The sequence below is a fragment of the Sander vitreus genome, chromosome 1, assembly GCF_031162955.1.
Source record: "Sander vitreus isolate 19-12246 chromosome 1, sanVit1, whole genome shotgun sequence".
Classification (NCBI taxonomy): Eukaryota; Metazoa; Chordata; class Actinopteri; order Perciformes; family Percidae; genus Sander; species Sander vitreus.
In genome coordinates, this window is record NC_135855.1 from 15,086,263 (window position 1) to 15,109,251 (window position 22,989).

The 22,989-nt window shown below is 43.4% G+C and overlaps 1 protein-coding gene across 1 annotated transcript; it reads left to right on the plus strand.

Moving 5' to 3' along the window:
• The first annotated feature begins 12,418 nt into the window (after window positions 1–12,418).
• On the plus strand, window positions 12,419–22,965 carry myef2 (myelin expression factor 2). Its single transcript, XM_078280090.1, has 17 exons — window positions 12,419–12,588; window positions 13,671–13,873; window positions 14,600–14,652; window positions 15,636–15,643; window positions 15,737–15,830; window positions 16,408–16,599; window positions 17,167–17,320; window positions 17,425–17,474; window positions 17,560–17,620; window positions 18,197–18,307; window positions 18,731–18,775; window positions 18,876–18,971; window positions 19,107–19,202; window positions 19,808–19,867; window positions 21,915–22,099; window positions 22,362–22,413; window positions 22,592–22,965. Exons 1-17 carry the CDS (start codon window positions 12,479–12,481, stop codon window positions 22,753–22,755), a joined length of 1,734 nt encoding a protein of 577 aa, XP_078136216.1. The 5' UTR covers window positions 12,419–12,478; the 3' UTR covers window positions 22,756–22,965.
• The last annotated feature ends 24 nt before the right edge of the window (window positions 22,966–22,989 follow it).

A 22,989-nucleotide genomic window follows, 5' to 3' on the forward strand; every position in this document is an offset into this window, starting at 1 on the left:
GGTAAACCAACATCTAGGTGCCTCATCTCTCCTCTGATAGGGTCAGGCATTTAGAAGCCTGCATGTTACCTGGACAGAGATTACATGAGGGTTTTAGATTAGTGCTGTCTTGTCTCTTGTTTAGAGAGGATCCATTTAATCAACCTATTTAAATATTACACATTGATTATCATACGTAATGCATACACTGTGTAGGCTGTAGGAAATAACAGATATGGGAAAGAGAAAAATATAGAAATTCCACAATTAAATGTTGTGAAATGAGCTGACCATAAAGTGTAAAGGGTTATTGGTATCTATAAATAGCCTCTTTTGTATGTGGTATCAAACTGATGCCCAGAGACTTCGATCTCTCTCTCACTCTGCTCCTCTTGGAATATTGCAGGAAATTACAAAAGGCAAACATGAACAGAAGAGACTGCAGGGAAATGGGTTCAGCAATACAAGCCAATGGCTAGATTCCTTTAAATCGGGTTGGAATTACAATGTGTCGCAGTGCATAGCCAGCTATTAAACAATGGCAAAGCGGTAAGGTATCAATGAAAACGCCACATCTCATGAAGATGTGATGTTATGTATGTTTGGTTGAGATGAGAAGGCTCTCTACCTGTTGCGTGCGAGCAGATGCCTGCCAGACAGCGTAATTCCATTAGAAAAGAAAGCTACGGCGATTGACCAAACATGATCAAAAAATTGGTGTGGTCGCACAAGTGGAAGTCTGCTTTTGTCATTCTTTTCCTCCTTAATCTTTTCATATGAACACAAGCAGCAGGTGGTTCGAGTGAGAGGATGGGACGGGGGTTAGATGAGAGAGGGAGGGTACATAACAGGCAGGGACAGGGGAATGAACAGAGAGAATTGGGAAAGACAGATGAGGGAGAAGGAAGTAGAATGATGAGGGGGACACTGCACAAGTATGCATGGTGAGAGAGTGAGAGAGGAGAGGGAGGGAGTAAGTGAGGTAGGGTGAAAGACAGAGACTGCATTGGCAGATTCCCTTGTGAGGATGTCTGAGGAAGAAAAAAGCAGGCATCTCACCGCCATTATCGTTCCATCCTCACAGACCTGTTGCTGCTGTTTCTTGCAAACAACTCTTCATTCTTGGATTCCTCAGACACATATCCATTAATCCATCCATTGCTGACATACTGGATGTGCCAGGCTAACCTCTCATTTAAACAAAAAGCTAGAGATAAAGAGAGAAACGGAGCAAGGGAAAGGCTGGATCAAGCTATGATATGTGTCTCTTCTCGGAGATACAGCTCCTCTCCTCATGCTCCCTTACTTGCTGCCTCCTACTCATTATCATTCTGTTTCTCTATCTCTCCCTCCAGAAGCACGCACGCTTGCTCCTGCTGCATGGCAACCACTTGTTAGTCTCACTCAGCTGCTTTGCTGCCTCAGTCATTCACACATTCCCCTCCTTAGCAACGCCAGGACGGATGCAGCAGCATAAACAAGCAATCTGCCTCGTCTTGTTCTTCTCTCTTCATTCTTCCCTCTCCTGGCTTATTGGGCTTTTCTTAAAATGACTCGACCAAAATGTGACAGGAATATCATGGCTTAGCCGACAAGAGAAATGCTGCCTCTTGCTGCTCCTAGCCAGTAAATGCTGCTGTAAAGGTATTTTTGGTACAACACAGCATTATCCGCCAAGCCTGGTTTGATGATGTGCTTTTAATTGCCGCAGTTTGCTGTGGTCTAATTGAATTAGCCCCTCTGCTTAAAGGCAAGCTCCCTGAATGGTAAAGGAGAAGAGACTGGTGTTTAACTGTAGTAAATGAAAAACGGTATTGTATGGGAAAAACAGACAGCAGGTCATTTGATTGCCCACTATAGCAGAATGCAGCAGTGAAGCGTCTGGCCATCTGTTTCGATGTTATGCAGTGCAAATTCATATCAGCAATGTAGTTTTTGTCACAATGGTGCAGTGACTCGGATCTAAGGATAAGGCACGCCATAAGGGAGATGGTCACTGGTGTGTGATGTGCAATAATTCATGGATTAAAAGTGGAACAGAGAGCTACATTTTTCTGTTTTGGTTGCAAACAGCAGAAATATTCCCTGAGAGAATATAAACACACAGGTGAATAACCTCCCTCACATTTACTTTCGCTTCAAAGTTTTATGCCTCTGCAGTGTCTTTTGAACTGTCCTTTTGACAACTATTCTTGTGTCAAGTAGCATTTTATAGTCCGACTGTGCTGTTAATACTTAGCTGTATTTTGGTAGCAAAAGGTAGTGACCACTGATTTTTAACCTATTTACTTCAAGGACAGTCCTTGCAAATTAGATGAGGAGGTGTCACACTGTACAGATGATGAAATCAACATTTTACCTCATTGCCCTCGTCAATTTTAAGGTCAAAATAGAAAACTTTTACGTCACAGCGCAACAGTGTGTGGTAATGAGTGATGAGGTCAAATTATATGTCATTATTGAACAACTGACTGGAAAACCAGCAGTGCTAAGGTAATGTATGCATCTTTCCCAGATGAACTGAACAACTTCTATGCACACTTTGAGATCAACTCCCCAGCTGAGGAAGTACTAAAGACCCAGGACCGCTGCCCACTAGTAATATCCAGGGCAGATGTGTGTAGATTAATGCCACCCAATTTGGTCTCACAAAAAGTTTGGCCCATGATGGCATTTGACATTTGATGCTCTTTCTTCTATTTTTCTTCTATTTCCTTATATGTAAAACTGTAATGACTACGAAACATACATTTCGTGCAGTTAAGAGTACTTAATCTGAGTTTTACTGCAATGTAAAGCAGTGCTGTTAAACTTCCTTATTAAATTAAATTAAACTAGTTTTATCTATGAAGAATTACAAGAATTATGGTATTCTTTCTCTCTCCCACTCTCCCTCACGTGCTGTGAGCCATGCTTACGTCACTGGCTTTGAGTCAACCAACATTTTATTTTAGATTTAGAATGTTAATTTTCTATAAAATATAATACATTTTCACATAACGTCATTAACGTTTATTTTTGGCCCATGGCCTTTCATCCTGATACATTATTGGCACATCATTTGCACACAGGCCTAATAGATCAACCAATGACGCCATCTCCCCTGCCCTCCACACTGTCCTGTCCCACCTGGACCAGAAGAACACATATGTGAGAATGCTGTTCATAAACTATAGTTCAAGATTCAACAACATTGTGCCCTGAAAGCTCGTCACCAAGCTCAGAGACCTGGGAATCAACACCACCCTCTGTGATTGGATCATAAACTTCCTGACGGCCAGACCCCAGGCAGTGCAGATTGGCTCCACCACATCCTCCACCCTGACCCTCAACCCCCCCCCCCCCCCCCCCCAGGGCTACGTGCTCAGCCCTCTTCCGTACTCCCTGTTCACGCACAACTGCGGGCACACACGCACAAGACTCCAACACTATCATAAACTTAGCTGACTACATGACTGTCATCGGCCTGATCAGTGACGGCGACGAGGCCAACAGAGAGGCGGTTAGAGCCCTAACATCTTGGTGCCAAGACAACAACCTCCATCTCAACGTCAGCCAAATAAAAGAGCTGATTGTGGACTACAAGAAGCGACAGAGGAAAGGACCACAGTGGAGAGAGTCAGTAGCTTCAGGTTCCTCTGGGTTCACATCAGCGAGGATCTGATCTGGAATCACCACACCGACGTCATCACAAAGACTGCTAGACAGCAGCTCTTCTTCCTCCGCAGGCTGAGGATGTTCAACATCGACTCCAGGATACTCGGCAACTTCTACAGGTGCACCATCGAGAGTATCCTGACTGGCTGCATTTTGGTGGTGATACAGCCAGTCAGGATACTGTGTATATATGTAGTGCCTGAGCACATAAAACCTTTCAGACCTGACAACTCCACCTCCTATTGAAGGTCAGGAGGAACCCTTTGTACCCTTACTTATGTTAAATAGTGTGTCGTGTGACCAACTCTAGTTCTCCCCTAACAGGAACAATTAACAGGAGGCAAATATTGTACAAAAATACGTTTGGTTTTATTACAAAAAGTTTAAAAGAATCTCAATTAAAATAGCAAGGACAGATTAATAAAATAATAAATTAGATGGCAGATACATGTGGTCTTACTCTCCTCAAAGTAGGAAGGTCGGGTCAGCACTCCGGGAGACGACTGTGGGAGACAGAAAGAGGAGACAGAAGGCCCAGCACTGACAAGAACATGCACTACACACTTATTTCCACACAATTCACTACAAAATATCATGCAAGTCACTACAAAATATACAGTGCCGAGGCTACATACACACCGCAACAGAGTGTCACCCAGTGCAGTCTCACCCCGAGGAGGCAGTGTGTCGACACGGACCCAGCCTTGTACAGGATCAAGCTGTGAATATACACAAACCTATGTCAAAACTTCCATCAAAAATATATCTACAGACCACTTGTAAATGAAATCACCAAAAATTAATCAACCAAGGCAAATAACCAAAAGAAACAAAATGGTAAAATAACCGTAGAAAACAGTGACTGGACTGGTCCCCTTTGCAAGAACACAAACTCCTATAGCATAGTTAATGCAGGAGGAGGAATTTCCAAAGCAGTATTTTCCGGAGCTCTACAGCCACAGCAGCTCATTAGTCACATCAGTGGTAAACATCAATTTGCTCCAGTTCACTCTATGAAGGACGGGAACTTGCGCCTGGCTATCACCCTGCACAACAGGAGAATCCACACAACACAGTGCGCTCAGTGAGAGGTAAGGGACTAATGACTGAACCTGGTGAGCTTTTTATCACTTCCTGATTGGCAACAGGTCACATGACCACATGCACAAATCAATATATATATATATATATATATATATAAAATTCCCCACTCACCCTATCCTGGGCGGTCCTCTTCCTTCAAGCTCAGGTCCTCTACCAGAGGCCTGGGAGCCTGAGGGTTCTGCGCGATATCTTAGCTGTTCTAAGGACTGCACTCTTCTGGACAGAGATCTCAGATGTTATTCCTGAAATTTGCTGGAGCCACTGTCCCAGTTTGGGGGTTATAGCCCGAGTGCTCCGATTACCACTGGAACCAGCTTCTCATGTTCCTTCTTCTTGATGTTGCTGTCGCTTGGGATTGCTACATCTATCACAACTACCTTCTTCTGCTGTTTGTCGACCACCAAGATGTCAGGTTGGTTAGTCATCACCATTTTATTAGTCTGGATCTGGAATTTCCACAGGATCTTAGCTCTGTCATTCTCTGCCATTTTTGGAGATATCCTCCACTTTGACTTTGGGACTTCCAGCTCATACTCTGTACACTATGCCAGCCACTTGGTTATGGCGTTCCAGTTATGCCTTACCTGCCTGCATTTTACACCGCTGTTATGGGTCCTGTCTGGTATAGTAGAGCCCGGCCTCTATTGATCTTGTGCTCAGAGCTTGTTCTTGTGCTGCCATGATTAGTGCCTCTGTGCTATCTTTCAGACCAGCCTTTTTCAGCCAAGGTCAAGCGGGGGACGCTGACCTTGCATCCTGGCTCCCCCTTGCCGTAGCATCTTTGTTGTACTTCGTCAATCTCTAGTTGTGATAAAAGTCTGCGACTTTAGATGTTGGGTTTCGAAGTATCCATTGGTCCCACATCCTCTTCATGTAATCCCTTTCCCTGGGGTCACTTGTGTAGTAGCACTCCAGTAGTTCCATATTCTCCGCCCTAGTCCACGAGTGTCTTGTTCTTATTCCAGTAGCCCATTTCTTATCAGGTGTTGCCCTAACACCTGACTAGGACCTTGTTGACCCGGGCGACGTCCGAGCCAGTATGACTCTCCTGTTTGTGGTTTCACTCATACTCAAGGTGGGCATATAGCATCAAGGGTATTGCTGAAGGACCCACACCAGATTCGATGTTAGCCACACCCTGAGCTGAGCCCTAATTCTATTATTGTTGTGCAAATGACCAACAAAGAACCTAGAACCTTGAACCTTGAACGATAGTTACGTTATTGTAACTCCAGATTCTATGAGTATAGGCGTAGCCCTCTAAGCCACGCTATTGGGTTTATCCCTTCGCGCATGCGCAGTTGTGAAGATTTTTTTTCCCGCCCTTGCGTACCGCTCGGGCTTCAACTACGTCCGCAAATACTGTATATAAACAGAGCGGATCTGTTGCTCTGCTCCCAACATAAGCTTTTTCTTCAGCTAATGTAACCGGAGGAGGTGGCCCGAATCTTAGAGGGCTACGCCTATACTCATAGAATCTGGAGTTACAATAACGTAACTATCGTTCTATTTCGAAGCTGATGTAGTCAATGCCACCTGTGACCCAGAGCCCACAAGTGGAACATAGGCTAAACTTTTTTTCCCCTCTCTGTCTCTCTCTCTCTCTCATGCACTGACAGGAGACTGTATGAGATAAGCCGTTATCTTGATAACGGAGCCTGCCATGGTAATGACTTGGCCTAGCTGGCTGTAAGGCCCAAGCCGTGAGTGCAGGCGTGCATGAATGATGAGGGTAGTACATGATTGATATAATTGTGGGACGCCCGTGTTCCTCCCAGCCATCCAGAGTGGGGGGGGGGGGGTGTATATACATATACATACACATATATGTGGGACACCGCTCTCCTCCCGGCATCCGGCAGCAGACAGAACACACATACGATGGGGCATCAGTCGTCGTTGAGTGAGGATAGGACCGAGTGGGTCAGAAGGGCTCGGACATATCCCGCAGATAGAAACGGATGAAAGGGCATGGGGATGCCCAGGAGGCCGCTGTGCAGATGTCGGCTACTGATATGCCTCTGAACAGAGCCGCTGATGCCGATAGTGCCCTTGTAGAATGTGCCCGGATGCCCTGGGGGGGCTCCGCCCCCTCCGTGTTATAGGCCTGGGTGATAGCCTCGCATAGCCAGTGAGACAGACGCTGTTTTGACAGGGCCGCTCCTTGGGAGTGTTCCCTATAGTGTACAAACAGCTGCTGTGTCCGCCTTATGTCCACCGTGCGTAAAACGTACTGTGATAACGCACGCACCGGGCACAATCGGTGGAAAACCTCCTCCACATCGTTGTTATGAGAAAAAACCCTGGAGGGAAAAAACCCTCGACCGAAAGGAATTTGTTAAAATTTTTGGTGTGAAAGAGGGGTTAGGCTGTTGGGTGGCTGCGCTCCCGTCCCCTCTAATGGAGAGACAGGACGGCGAAACTGACAGCGCACATAAGTCGCTCACTCTACTGGCTGACGTCAAGGCAAGAAGAGGCGCCGTTTTTAGTGATAGCAACATGAGAGAGGCTTGTGCCAGAGGCTCGAAAGGAGGCTTCCCCAGAGCTCAAAGCACTCGAAGCTCGAAGCACCAGGGCCAGATCCCATTGGGGTGTGAGAGAGCGCACGGCGGGTTTCTGTCCCCTGACCCCTTTCAAAAAACGCTTTACTAGGGGGTGCGCAAAAACCGTCCTCTCTCCATAGCCTTCGTGGCAGGATGAAATGGCTGCTGCGTAGGCTTTGACTGTGGACGGAGCCAAGTCGTTATCCACCAATGTTTGGAGATAAGTCAACACGAGAGGCAGGGGACACGATATGAGGTCTGTTTCCCTCTCCGTGCACCAGCGCTGGAAAGCGGACCAACGCGCTGCGTAACACGCTGTTGTGGAGGGGACTCTCGTGCTCTGAATAGTGCGCACCACGGCAGGAGGCAAGCCTAATCTCTGCAGGCGTTCCCGCTCAGCAGCCAGCCCCACAGTCGCTGGGTTATCACCGGGGGGTGAGATATCGCGCCGTCCAGCTGTGACAGAGCGTCCTCGCGCCACCGCAATTGCCAGGGGGGACCCGCCGGCAGCTGAACCAGCGTCGGGAACCAGGATGCGCTCGTGCGCTCCGGTGCCACCAAGATGACCGACAGATTCTCTTCCTGGATGCGTTCCAGGAGACGATGAATCATGGGGACCGGGGGAAAAGCGTATAGAAGGGTTCTGGGCCAGGGGTGGTGGGAGAAAGCATCCATGCCGAAGGGTGGATTGTCCTGTGTGCTCAAGGAAAACCACAGAGCGCACTGTGTGTTCTCTCATGAGGCGAACAGATCCACCTCCGCATTCCCGAACCTGCTCCAAAGCTTCTGAACAACAGTGGGATTCAATTTCCACTCGTTGTGAGAAGGCCCTCCCCTCGACATTAGGTCTGCAGCCCGGTTTAGCATCCCTGGGATATAAACAGCCTTGAGGGACAGCAGATGACTGTGAGCCCACAGCAGAAGGCTCCTGGCTTCCACCGCTACCACCGGGGTGACGTGTTTTAGAACTTTCAGCACCATGGCCAGCTCCAGGCAGTTTATGTGTGGGAGAGGGGGGGCTGGCCCTACTCCTCCCACCACTCGCACATTCCCCCCGAGCCAGTAAGGGACGCATCCGTGTACACTGTCACGTATGTCGTCACCTTGCCCAGGGGAACCCCAGCTGACAAGGTCCAGGGGTTTCCCCAATGTGACAGGTCTGACTGCAGAGAAGGAGGGATGGTCAGCATTCACCACTTGTGGCGTATGGGGTCGACGCGCTGGTGGAGGAACCACCTCTGAATTTTTCTCATGTGGAGGAGACCCAGGGGGACACCATGTAGCCCGCGGACATCATGCCCAGAAGGCGCATTACGGACAGCGCTGACACCTTCACGTCTTGCCTTGGCGTTGACAGCCTGGCTCTCGTAACAATCAAGTTTAGCACTACGCCCAGATAAACTATCGATTGTGTGGGAACCAGTGAGCTTTTCTGCCAGTTTATGGCGAAGCCCAGCGTCTGCCTTTTCCCGAGATGGAGCCAGAATGAGCAAATCGTCCAGATAAAACAGGACTCTGACGCCTTTTTTCCGCAACGGCTGAAGTGCCGTCTTGGAAAATGTGCAGGGGGCCAGTGAGTACCCAAACGGTAGCCGGTTGTACTGGAAATGGGCCCCTTGGAAAAAGATGCGCAGGAATTTCCTGTGGGAATGATTTGGATGTGAAAGTATGCGTCTTTCAGATCCACAGATGTAAACCATTCTTGGTGGCGCACACATTCCAACACGTCTGATAGTCAGCATGTAGAATGGGCGCTCCCTGATGCACCGGTTGGGCTGGGACAGGTTGAGGATGGGGCGTAACCCCCCTGACTTTTTTGGAGTGAGAAAGTAGCGGGAATAAAATCCCTCGTTCTCCTCCCCCGGAGGAACGCGGGAAATTGCCCCTTTTGACAGTAGCTCCCCTAGCTCTGTCATCATGGCATCTTACTCTGCCTGGGATGACACGGTTGTCTCCAATACACCCGCGAAGTGAGGCGTTGAGGCGAACTGAAGTGTGTAGCCCCGTGTTATCAGCTATGACATCCATGAGTCCATGTGTGTCAGCCTGATCCATGCTGCGCTGTGCTCTGAGAGCGGGCGTGCACATGTCTGTGTGTTGTTTACAGACATGGCCAGCAAGGAGCGCAGAGCCCATTCCGCCGCTGGGCGAGACGTGAGATTGGGCTGGTGTGCACTTGTGTGGGGAATGACTGTCATGTTGTCGCACTGTTCAGTGGGAACAAGGGCTGCTAGGTTGAGGGGAAACCGCTCTTTAGATGGGTGGGAGTGGCCCTTAAAAGGGCCATTGTGTTTCCAGCGCTCAACCGTATGGGGACAGACGTTCCCTGCGCCCCGACGCCGCTGTTTGTTGGGTGGCTCGGGGGGTGGGTTAGACCAGGTGGGGGCCGCCTTCATGGTCCCCCGGCTCTGTGAAGCCTGCCGGTCATGTGGAGCTGGCAGTCGCTGCGGAGGGGGGCCAGGTGGAGGAGCGGGGCTCAAAGCCTGGGAAAACGCAGTCGCAGCAGAGGCTGTGGCACGCTTCCTTTCATGACTGTTGTCATGGCGACGGCGCTGCTGTGGAGTAGCCGCCTTCCAAGAGCCGAGCATTTGAAATTGTTCCGCTCGGTGCAAATGGGATGTGACTGTCTGTAGGTGGGGCCCAAATAGTCCATCAGGAGCTATGGGGCCGTACAGAAGCTTGTGTCTGATGTCAGTGGGTAGCTGTGTCATGTGGAGCCAGATGTTTCGCTGGGCCACAGTCTGCCACGCCATGACTCTGGACAACGCCACCGTGGACGGCGTGATCAGGGTGAGGATCGCGGTCATAGCTTTGCCAATCTCTGTGGCTAGCTCCGGAGGAAGAGCTCCCGGAGTAATGGCCACGGCGGAGACGGCGAAGGCTAGCAAAGCTATATTGTTCTGTGCTGCGAGACCCTGGGCCGCACACTGGTGTGACCGGTCAGTGACCTGAGCACGTACCTGATCCTGGGGCGAAGGAGGTGTAGGCTTCCGGTGGCCGAAAGAAGGCAGCACAGATCGGGTACTGACACCCCCCCTCCTCACCAGCATGAGTTCCACCAATCAGAGGTATCACTGTGGGATTGTGGGATTGTTCAGGATTATGCGTAATGAAGTACTTATCCAAGACATCGCAAATAAAAGACATTTATCTCAAAACAAGGGTAGTGCCCATCGACGGTTGCAATTGTATGGCTTATACTCCAATTTGTCAATGGAGAAATTGCATTGTATTTTTACTTCCGGAACCCGCAGTGGGCGGGACTGTTGAGCTCTATTTGCTGTCAGAGAGGATTTCATAAATCCATTCATGTGAAAATGAACAGAAGTTCATCATTCACATTAGAACATTGGCTTCATAGCAATCTAAACCTGTTGTATAGTAAAATAGTATCTAGTGTCAATAGGACAAAATGATAAAGATTGTTGGACTTTTATCTTGGCCAGACGAAACTGATATTAAGAACTGTAAAACAATTATTCTTAACTGCTCTAACATTGTTCCCATTAATGTTAATGAACTCTGCACCCCACCCTTGTGTGATAATATAATCTGTACAAGAAAGTACAAAGACAGATGCAGTAATGTGGCAAAGATTTAAATGCTTTATTACACCTCCCCATGAGCCTGACAATTACATATTATCCTGGAGCCAACAACTTAATTAAATTTACACGGAGGTCTGCCTTTTTAGAATAAATATTTAATCTGTAATTTTGTAATTAAAGACATATTTCCAAGGTGATTGTGCACATCATTGTGTAAAAGACACGATAAATATGGCTTTAGTTGCCAATAAAGCTATTCAACAATGACAACAGAAATGTTTTAATAAAAAATTATTATTTGCTTCATGTGGTCATAGATAGGCTTAAGGGTCTTCTGTAAGCTTGCAATAGCCATATTAAACAGACATATGCAAGTTAGAGCCAGGTTTATATTATGCTATTTTGTGGTATTCACACCATAAATAAGCAATTAATGTAATGTTGTTAGTAGTTGCAGTTCCAGTTAGCTAGCATGTAGTTTCCAGTTTGACTATATTGTTGCTTGAAAAATAATAATTAAACTTTTCTGATTGCATCTTTGTTTGGTTTGTTGTAAAGAAAACTTAATGTTTCTTCAAGTGTAAAATATTTTAGTCTGGTCTGCAGTGTTTTCAAGGAAGCCACAAAGAGGTATTTTTTAGTAACTAGGCCTATACTGACTGTGAGAAAGTCTTACTCTGGTTTCTACAAAGAAATACGAATCTACATATGTGCTGAGATACTTTACATTTTTGACACTGCTACTTAGAAAGTCCTATTCCAGATTAAATGAATAAGGGAAGCTTCCAAATCTAACTATGAAAACAACTAGCAATCGAGGGAATGTATTATCAGTTTATTAACCTGGTTTTACATTTACAGAGTAATACTTGTATGTTAAAGGTTAACTTCTCTGCTATGTTACAGGTCAACCTAATCCATGTTTTGCAATTTGTCCTTCATCGCACCTGACTTACTAGTGGCAATAAAGTGTATGTATGTATATGTAAATGTATTTATTTATTTATTTGTTGTGATGTTGCATCTCACAAGTTTGATTCTAGAGGTGAAGTCAAAGAGGGGAGACAGTCCTTCCCCCCTATTATTATCAATGTAAAGGCTACATGTAAACCTAACACTTAAACAACTGTCCTATAGCTTTAAATCATTGCTCAGGTGTAAACAAGACTGTATGGCTGCAGCCATACCCACCTCGGTGTAAACAAGTGTTGTCTAAATCATCCTTCTAGTACAGCATAAAACTATGGTTTGACTATTAAGGTCAAAAATGTGTTGTCCTCATATCTCAAAATACGTTTAACAATTAGGAGCTGGACAAAGTGATACTTTAATAGTACAATGAACTTCAGATTTTGAATTGAAGTGGTTTGTTTTGGTGGTGCAATCTGCACAGACTTGCTGAGCAGATTCTCCACAAATGGTAAAGCATATTGTATAAAGAAAATTAAATTATTCCGCTGGTAGATTAAAAGTACATAAATCAATAGTTAAACCGTCTCTGCCAGTGCATCAATCAACAGTTAAACCGTCTCTGCCAGGCTGCCTAGCAACAGCTCCCACATCTCGCGTTGGAGACACAAATCTCGCATCACATTTTGAACTGCGTACAGGGGCATCTTGCGTTGTGTGGGGCAAACGAACCTCAACATGGCAGATGTTGAAATTCTTGATGAGGAGCCTAAGCAAGAGGAATCTACTGCATCAGTCAAGTCCGAATCCGAGGAGGCATCTACAGAAACACCCAATGGCGTGAAAACGTGAGTAATAATATGTATTGTGTTGTCCGCCAGTCTGTGCAGCCGTTAGCTAGCTTAGCTAAAATGGAGTCCTGTGATGCTAGCCATCGATAAACAAGCAGCCTCTAACCTCTGTTGTCAAACATTGTATCCGTTAAGTAACGATAACTGTGTGACATATGCTGGATTTGTAGCTAACATGACGGCAAAAGTATGCCATCTAATTTCTAACTGTAGTGTTAGCTAGCTAAACTTGTAACGTTACGCTGTTGCCATCACGTTAATCATGGTGCAATGGGCCATCCTTTAATCTCAATTGTTTTGCTTGTCTGCTAACGCTAACAGAAGTCTGAAATGCAACTCGGGTTAAATCAACAAGCTAATCCTAGTTTAACCCTTCAATTAGCTAGCACAGTCTATACTTTTTTTAGAAAGTATTTTCAGATGGCATTATCGTTAACAGCTAGCATCCCTGTTGATTTAAACTCAGTTGTACACGTTTCATTGTGCCAAGCTAGCTAATGATAACGTGAAGGTAGCTTCAAATAAATGGCTCCGCGATGCTGCACTGTAGCAATGAACTAACGTTACGCTAGCAAACTTAACTTTAGTATTTTATCTGCCATGCACACCTATATAGATGGCAATTTTTTGACAGCAGATAAAATACGAGGCCATGAAAAAGATAAGCTTGTGTAGCTACAATTTCAACATAAATACTGGTAGTTTATCTGATTTATGGTTACTTTTGTTACGATAGATTGATAGATACTTCATTTATCCCTAGAGACAATTCGGGTGTCCAGTAGCTCAGACATTACGAAACAAAATTACTTTAGCGCCAAGTCATAGCCCTAGCACTTATCCGTACAAGGTTCAGTATTAAAATAAAATAATGTTCAGATTTTATTACGCTACATAATTACCTTTTTGACTATTTGTCCTCAAGCACATTGCCACTAAAATGCAAAACCCACAATAAAAACCGCTTTCTCATAAATGTAATGACAGGCCTTTTAATGTACAGACTACTGTGTGTGTGATCCCCGAATGTGGTTTTGAGATAGGCCGTTCTCTCACTTGTAGCTTTTTGCATTTTGTAGGGATGCTGACGAAACTAAGTCCCCCAAAGAAAAGCATGATGCTAAAGAGAAGTCATCCGGGAGCAGAAAAGGAAACCGCTACCATCCCTACAAAGACAAACATGGTGGAGAAAAGAAGGTTGCTCATAGGAACCGGGTGTTCATCAGCAATATCCCCTATGATATGAAGTGGCAGGCAATTAAAGATCTAATGCGTGAGAAAGGTAATGTCCCCAGTGTTGGGGATAGTGTCTCCCCTTCTCTCTATCTCTCTTCATCTGATCAGAAGTTCTTGACCCCTTTTCCCTTTATTACTAGATGTCGTATCCTGCTTCTAGCAGTAGTCAATTAGTTTGTAGCTTTCTTTGGATGTAATTAGCGCAGAAAGTAGGGAGCCAATTTAGTGTGGAGTTTTAATACACTTTTGGATGGACACCAATTTAGTTTGGGCTGATATGTCTGTAGGAAAAGGAAGATGACCTTTTGGAGCATTGCCAGCTCCAACATGTAACCTCAAACCAGTAGTAGAATTGATTGTTGAATGATTTTGTTGCATCTGTTGCAAGGTGAATCTTGATTATATCAATGAAAATATTGTAATGTTTTACTTTCTGAATTATGGGGTCTCAAGAATCCTTTTGAAAGGTCAAAGGGCAGCTTAAAGCTCTCAACTGCCATGAATGGAATCTGTTGACAAACTGATCATGTTGAAGTCTTTTGAATTTCCCAGGTTTAATGTAGCTGTGTTTCTCTCTGGCCTTGGCCTTTGGGTGTCTCAGTCACTGACCAGAAAGGCATGGTGTTGTCTGGTGGGATGTTGGTCTGGGCTGACTGTTGATCATTAATGGGGCATCTCCATCTGTAGCGGCATTGCCAAGGCCAACGACGACTTGGTGACTTTAAATTCCTTTGTTCTTTTGGTATTTTTTCCTTTTGTATGTCTCATGTAGTTGGTGAGGTTACATACGTGGAGCTCTTTAAGGATGCAGAAGGAAAGTCAAGGGTAAGTGACGTGGCCAACTTGCTGCACGAGGTTTTAAATATCCTCAGCAGGCTCTCAATAATCAAGTGCTCTTTTAGGTTCTGATCCTTTGGGTCTTACTAAGTTACTGAACTGGAGATACTGTGGGTTGTGTTTAGAGCCTGATAGATGGTTAATGATTGATATTCACTTGAAAGGGAGATGTCCTGTTGATTTTTGGAAAAAGTAGCCTAATGAACTCATCTAAGAGTGCACTTTTGCTTTTGTTGTTGTTATTTCAATTGGTGTAAAAGTTTGTTTGTTTGGCCATTTTCCAAAGGGAAATGTGGGTTGTGTGATTTGTCTTATTGATTGACCCTCATGTCTCAAAATCTTATTTCACAATTCTGTTATATGGCACAGCTCTCTCTTCAAAGGAACAAAAATATTCTTGTAAGATCCTGTAGTGTTTTTTTTATTCATTGTTAGGCTATGTTTTTATACCAAATGGCAAAAATGCATACTATAGATGTAAAGGTGGTTATTGCAGTGATAAAACTGGTCAATCCTAAACAATGTACTAAATCAATTTATTAATGCAGTTTTTTTATTTTCTACCTTGGTATGTGTGTCCAGTTCAAAACATTAAAATGTTTCAGGTAAATTACAATGCATAGGTATCTGTTACTGCTAAATGTTTTTACCAAAACTTTTCAAATATAAACACTTATTGTTTTATTATTTAAAAAGTAGTAATTACCAACATTGCTTCAGATAATGATAAAGAATGTGTTCTTATTAGCCTTTTAATTTTTGCAATAGACTTAAACACAACCAAAAACCTGCTGGCTCAAGCCCGTGGGCAAAATATGGCCGACGTGCACTATAGAAAATACTAGTAGCATGTTGATACATTACATTTATTATGTTCCAATCCTTTGATTTGATTTTAACTGTGTTTTGTTCACTCCTTCGACTTGGCTTGATATGTGTGCTACGTGGACTCTATGATGCCCCCTGGTTAGGGTTGTGGGTAAGAAACGACCTTACTTTTTCAAACGGACTTTCTTTTAAATCTCGCACTTGCATGGAGTCATCTGATGCGTCCGTTTCCCTGATTCAACAGTGTGGTGGAGTTCAAAGATGAGGAGTTTGTCAAGAAGGCGATAGAAACTATGAATAAACATGACCTGAGTGGAAGGCCACTCAACATCAAGGAGGTGGGAGCAAAATATGGTTAAATGATTACAGCTAAACTGAAAACTGTAATTATATTGTCTTTAACAACTGATTGTTGTTTTGTTTCAGGAAGTAAATAACCCTAATGTTTTTTTGTTGTTTTTTTTAAAATCCTATTTAATGCATTTTTTTTTCAGGGTAGTGACAGATTATTTTTCAGTGTTACGGTTTTTCTTTTATTGTGGTCAGATTTTGAAAAGTAAATAATCCTAACACAAACATTTGCTACTTGTTACTCTTAACCAACATTATGCATTTGTTTCACTTTGCTCTTGGCTTTTCTGTAGATTGTATCCATAATACGGTTTAAAAAGATTTGTAAGTGGTTACAAATAATTGTAGCAGTTATAACACCAGATTGACATTTTAGTGGAACTAGAAATATGATGGACACTGAAATATCACCAGATAATGCCAATGAAGTGTGGAACTGCATTGTACAATTGTCTTTTAATAGTGGCACACCCCACACTTGACTAATTCTTCATGATTATCTTGATTTTGGATTTGCCATATTATCTGAGATCAGAAGTAAATTGTAATGTATTCTCTGTTAAGGACCCTGATGGGGAACATGCTCGGCGTGTGCTGCAGCGCATAGGAGGAGGTCAACCGGGAGGCCGTGGGCAGGACATGGGGCCTGGTGGGATGAACATCCCGTCCTCCATTTCCAACAACCCCAACATCCCACCTGAGGTCATCCATGCACTGCAGGCTGGACGACTGGGCACCACAGTGTTTGTCGCCAATGTGAGGACATAGTGACAACTAGGGGTGCACCGATCCGATATTAAGATCGGATATCGGCCCCGATATTGACAAAATAGCTGGATCGGGGATCCAGTTTATTTTTTTATTTTTCTTCTCTGTCGCAGCACATCCTACGTCATTCGTAAGCAGCGCGTGTGTCGCATGCTGGAAGAGTAGTCACTATTTTGCGTCTGCTACTACATTTTATTTATTTAAATTTATTTTAAGAAGTTTGATTACATTCCATTTTCGTTTTGAATGCACAATTGTTTTTTAAATAACAAATGCATAAGAATTCAATACATTACATCTATGTTATTTTGTCTTAGTTAGGAAAGTCTGGTGCCTTTAGTCTCTTCCACATGGTGGAAGGAAGGTATAAGGTGGAAGGTATACAGTGTATTATTAATTCAACAACGGGATCGGTATCGACAGATACACAAAGCCCAGGTATCGGGACTGAAAAAGTCGGATCGGTGCATTCCTAGTGACAACTAATTTCCAAATCTAGCTAGTTACGATTATTCATGTTAATTAAAAATAGCTGTGTCTTTGTTGTTTTTACAGCTTGATTTCAAGGTGGGCTGGAAGAAGTTGAAGGAGGTGTTTGGTATGGCAGGCGTGGTGAAACGAGCAGACGTCAAGGAGGATAAAGACGGCAAGAGCCGAGGGATGGGAACAGTGACTTTTGAGCAGTCACTGGAGGCTGTGCAGGCCATATGTATCCTTCAGAATTGCACACTAAAATAGAAAAAAGAAATAGAAAGGCGCACAAAGTAATGCTTTACAATTTTACCACAAGCTTCTCCTTGACTCTGGACTCAGCCATGTTCAATGGACAGATGCTATTTGACAGACAGATGCATGTTAAAATGGTATGTTATTTTTAGTTATCATGTAACTTAAGTTGAACAGAGGCTGTGAATATGAATTTTAACATTTTGTTGTGTGGTTCTATAGGATGAGAAATCGGTTCCCCCTGATGATTTCCGTCAAGTAGAAAAAACACCTCAGTTACCACGTGAGTACAGATATCAAACTTGTATCCATAGCAATAGTCTCAGTGAATTGTTTATAGCACCAACGTTGTCAGTGTAAAGGCCGTGACACACCAACCCGGTAATCGGCCGTCGGACAGTCTGGCGAGGTCAGTGACTCGAGTCTGTTCGGTGTGTTCCGTAACGTTCCAATTCCAGAACGTTCGGTAATGTTCTGGAATTGGTTGCGCCTTGAAAGGTCAGCGGCAGCTGGGTCAAAGTTGAAATAATTTTTAAATTTGAGTGCAGCGCACAGCGGCAATTCCGAGCAGTGCGTGACGCCAAGGGTAGCGCGTTGTTGGGCGGCACCGCTCTCCCCATAGGAAAACAATGGAAGGCCAGCACAGAGTGGTTTTACCGCAGATCATGTGTAGGCGGCTTAAAGATATCTTTGTTTCCTTTTTACTAAATTACTTTAAGTGCACTGAATTCTCAATGAATGTCTGTTGTCATTAGCATTATTGATTTTGCTTTGTATAAATTCTTATGTTACGTAATCCACCCTATTCATGTTAGTAAATTATAGTAGTTCAAACTTTTTCCTTTCCTTGTTTGTCTAGGGGGTCTGGGTGGTATCGGCATGGGACTGGGCCCAGGAGGGCAGCCTATAAATGCCAACTGTCTGAGTGGTGGAGGAGGAGGAGGAGGCATGGGGTCCATGGGGCCTGGAGGTCAGTCACCCCTCAAATATTAGCAGTTATGTTATCCCACAAACAGTACATCGCATACTGTGTTGCAAACCTGTCGGTCTCTGTAGGCAAATGCTATTAAGATCGATTCTGAGGCGTTTCCGCTAGCTAGTCAACACATTAGCACCACAGGGCAGCATTAATCAACGGCTTTGAATATCATTCTGTAATAATGAATATGCCGGCAAACCAACTTAACAGCTCAAATGCAGGACTTTAACACTACTAGGTGTTAGGTTGTGACCGACAATATGCCAAAAAACGCCTTTGTACAGTGTTTGAAAATCATGCCCAGTAACCCAGTAACTTTCCATGGAAAAAAAAAATATATATATCTATAGCTCTGTCTGTCGTAAATGGATACAATATGTGCTTTGGCATTGCCTGACTGACATCTTCTCTTAGGTATGGATGCTCAAGGTTATGGTGGAATGAACAGAGTTGGAGGAGGTAAGGTCTTTGCTCCCACGAGTTTCCTGTAAAAGACCAATGTCATCTTTTTGTGGAGGAAGGAAAGAACGGTGTTCGAACTTGGTGCTGCTTTTGACAGGAATGAGTGGTGGAGGGGGCTTTGGGGCCATGGATAACATGGGCAACATGGGTGGCTTTAGAGGGAGAGACATGGCGCCAGGTGGCAGGATGGGAGGTAAGTGAGCATATTCACTCAGAGTACTGGGCAGAGAAAAGATTCAGCTCTAGGTTATTATACTGTAAACAATGAGATGCACCTTTTGTGTTATTGATAACTTAAGTCTAAGGTTAAATGTTTTTCTGTGTTGAGATATGTACCGGTCAGGAATGGCTGGAATGGATCGTGACTTTGGCCACAGTGATATGCCAATGAATCGAGGATTTGGTGATTCTTTTGGAGGAATGGGTAAGTGATACTCTGACCTCAGACAACCCTGAATTAGGGCTGGGCGATAGGGAGAAAATCAGATATCACGATATTCTATTATGTTCTACCTCGATATCTATATTGCGGCGATATTCTAGGGTTGACAATTGGGGCTTTAACAAAATATCTTCACAATTAGATATTTGATAAATAATCATCAGTAATGTGGACATAATGTCTAAGTGGGGAAAAGGCTAATAATAGAACAGCTAGAACAGTCTGGTAAGTTCAGAAAAGTACATCACTTTACTGTAATGCAGCCTTTAAAACCAGGAAAAAACACTTGTATCATATCACGATATTATGTTATCCAAAATCTAAGACGATATCTATTCTCATATCACGATATAGATATAATATTGATATATTGCCCAGCCCTACCCTGAATTCTGTCATTCTTAAACTGTTAACACAGTGGAGGTTATGCATGTTTCTCTATGTAGTTTGGTTTTGAGTTATGGGGTTTAGGGAATGCTTTTTGTGTGCTGTTCTTTTCATAGGTTGACTCTTTCTGTGTTTACTGTTGTGAAATGTGTGTGGTATAATCTAATATAACCTGCTCCGACTTGCATTCTCTTCATTAGGTGGAGGTTTTGGAGGAGGCATGGGCAGTGGTGGCATGCGGCACATGGGGACTGGATTAGGTACATGAGATATTCCATCCAGAGTTTTTCTAAATCTGTATATGATTTCTGAATATTAATTCTTACCCTATACTGTAGATACACCTTCGATTTAGAGGTACTTGTAAGATACAGTTAGCTCTCTAGCAGAGCCCTGGGCCACTTTATTACTGTGACATTTGAAAGGTATTAGACTTTACCATTTTATAGTCTTTTGACAGTTTATAAAGCCAATCATGTAAACGGATGAATGAGTATTTGTGTACCATGATGTATGAAGTGCCATGCCTTGCTAAATAGGTGATGTGTAACAAGGAGGCCCAGTAGCTGGAGAGACTATCCTTCAGTCAGTACAAGCAGTGGCTCTGCTCATGTGTCCCTGAGCACTGGTGTATCAATTGTGATCTACATTACATACTGTATACATAAGAACCATAACATTTAATGTTTGTGTCATTCTGCTTGTAGCCACACCGAGCATGAAAAAAGAATCTAATGTGCATGTTGTGTGGGTGAAGAATGAGGAAACCTGAATAACCCTTTTTGGCATTTGATCTGGTTGTGTTACTTATACAAACATTGTATATGGCTACCATCTTTTGATTTTCTAACGTCTTTTAATTTATACACGCCTCTTTTTTGAGCTGGATGTAATTTCAGCCCGGTTTTCTGTAAATAACTAGATATGAGGTGTTTTTCTCAACACTACTGCCTGTATGAAAGAAGAGTGTTGTGTATCAACATTAGTTTCTTCTTTTTTTTATCAGAGATAAGTGCTTGAAAAGAATCTTATGGGTCCCTAGTAACCTGTTCTTGTGATGATGATCTCAGTTATCTCAATGTAGAACATTTCATTGATTTGAACACGGCCCTATTTTCGTGGTGGCGCAACGGCCTCAGCAAGTAGTGCTCTGAACGTTCTCTTTATTGACGTTATGCACAGCCATCCACAGTGTTTACTTTTTATTTAAATCTTGTGCAAACCAGGATAACAGATCAACCCCATGCACCTCTAAACACATCAGACTGGTCATTAGCTGAGAATGTATTCATTAATTACTAGAGATGGCCCGATACCATTTTTTTGCTTCCCGATTCCGATACCTGAACTTGCGTATCAGCCGATACCGAGTACCGATCCGATACCAGTGTGTCATATATTTTATTATGTTTTAACATAATAATATGTATAGTATACTACTATCCCTGTATGGATGTGATATGATTTCTATTTTTGTTGTTGGTCTGGCTCAGGTTAAACTTTTTGTGAAACATGAACAAACAATGAACGCCACAGAACTTTCTTTTATTATCCAGTTTGACAGTCAGTTATAACGGAGAAAAAGAACATAAATAAACTACTTTAACGTAGATTTTCTTTAGGGCTTTATTACGTGGTATCGGATCGGTGCATAAACTCCAGCACTTACCGATACCAGTGTTTTAGGCAGTATCGGAGCCGATACCGGTATCGGAACATCTCTATTAATTACCACACACTCCGATTTCTATTCCACTTCAGCCACCACTTTGCACTGCCGCACATACACAAGCAAAAATAGCAGGTGCGCTTGGAGACGCCCACACAGTTGGTGCACTCAAAACCCACCGCTTTGCATTTGTTGCGCAATCAAAATCGGGCCCATGGAGTTGTACGCAAAATACAAAGTGGAAAAGCGTGTAAGAGAAACCTTGTATTTTGTATTCACAAGATAATTTCATAACTTCTATGTACACTCTTTCACTCTTTCTACAGAGTTGGTTGGTGACTAAGAACAAATACAGGTCTAAAGTCTGACTGTTCCTCTATAAACATGTCACAGTGACTGTGGCAGCTAATGTTTTGATGTGATTGGATACCAATACAGTTTAAGTGTTTACACACTTTGGTGATATGTCATTGGACTAAATGAATAAAAAAATAAAATAAAAAAAAAAAACCTATGCGAGATGGTGAAAGGCATCATTGTAATGATTAGTGTTTGACAGTTTCAATATGCTGGTATTAAAATATACAGTACGTTATTTTAATTTTCTTTCTCATTTTGTGTGTGTGTGTGAATTGCAGGTGGTGGAATGGGAAATATGTCGATGGACCGGATGGGCTCCAGCTTTGACCGCATGGGCATGTCAGGAATGGACATGAACTGTGGCTTTGGTGGCTATGGAGGTGGGGGACCAGGCCACATGGGTGGAGGCATTTCTGACAGGGCCTCTGGGTCCAAAGGAGGCTGTCAGATCTTTGTGCGAAATGTAAGCGCGGGTTAGATATATGAGAACTAGTATAGAGATTTAGAAGTCTGTTGAATAGGATTGGAGTTACCGAGCCGCTTATTTAATGACTATTTCATATATATATATATCTCTGAGTGTGACTCTTTTTATGATGTATTTGTACTTTATGCTTTGTTGATGCACTCATCTTTTTATTTGCATCTTGTACTAGTTTTGCCTAGCCTCAAATATGTTAATGTTGACAAATGTATCGACTGAAGTATACATTTGTGTGTTGCAGCTCTCCTATGATCTGACATGGCAAAAGCTGAAAGAGAAGTTCAGTCACTGCGGTATGTCTTTTTCTTACTATGTATTGAATCTCTGTTAAATTTACAAGCCACTCTCTCTCTGACATTTCTTTATGAATAGTCATTGGACATGCATGGCAAAGTTACAGGTTTAACATTCATCAACATTGAATTATTGCGGTTTTAGAATGCATTCATTGCTCGTTCTTTTATACTGCAGGCCAGGTAATGTTCGCAGAGATCAAGATGGAGAACGGAAAGTCAAAGGGCTGTGGAACGGTAAGATTCGACTCTCCAGAGAGTGCCGAGAAGGCCTGCAGGATGATGAATGGAACCAAGATCAATGGCCGAGAGGTGGACGTCCGTATCGATCGGAACGCCTAGAGCTTTTGGAGAAGTCATGCTAACACACTTTCACATTCAGTCCTCTTGCCAATGATCTTTTGTTTTGTTTTAAAAACACAATTACTTCATATCTCCATGTGTCCACAGTTTGTTTTGTTTATATAAACGACATAGCTCTTTTATCTTTGTTTTGTAAACCCTTTTTTGTCCGGCAGTTTATTTGAACAAATAAACTTTTTAATTTTTAAACCTGGTGGTTGTAAAATCTCCTGA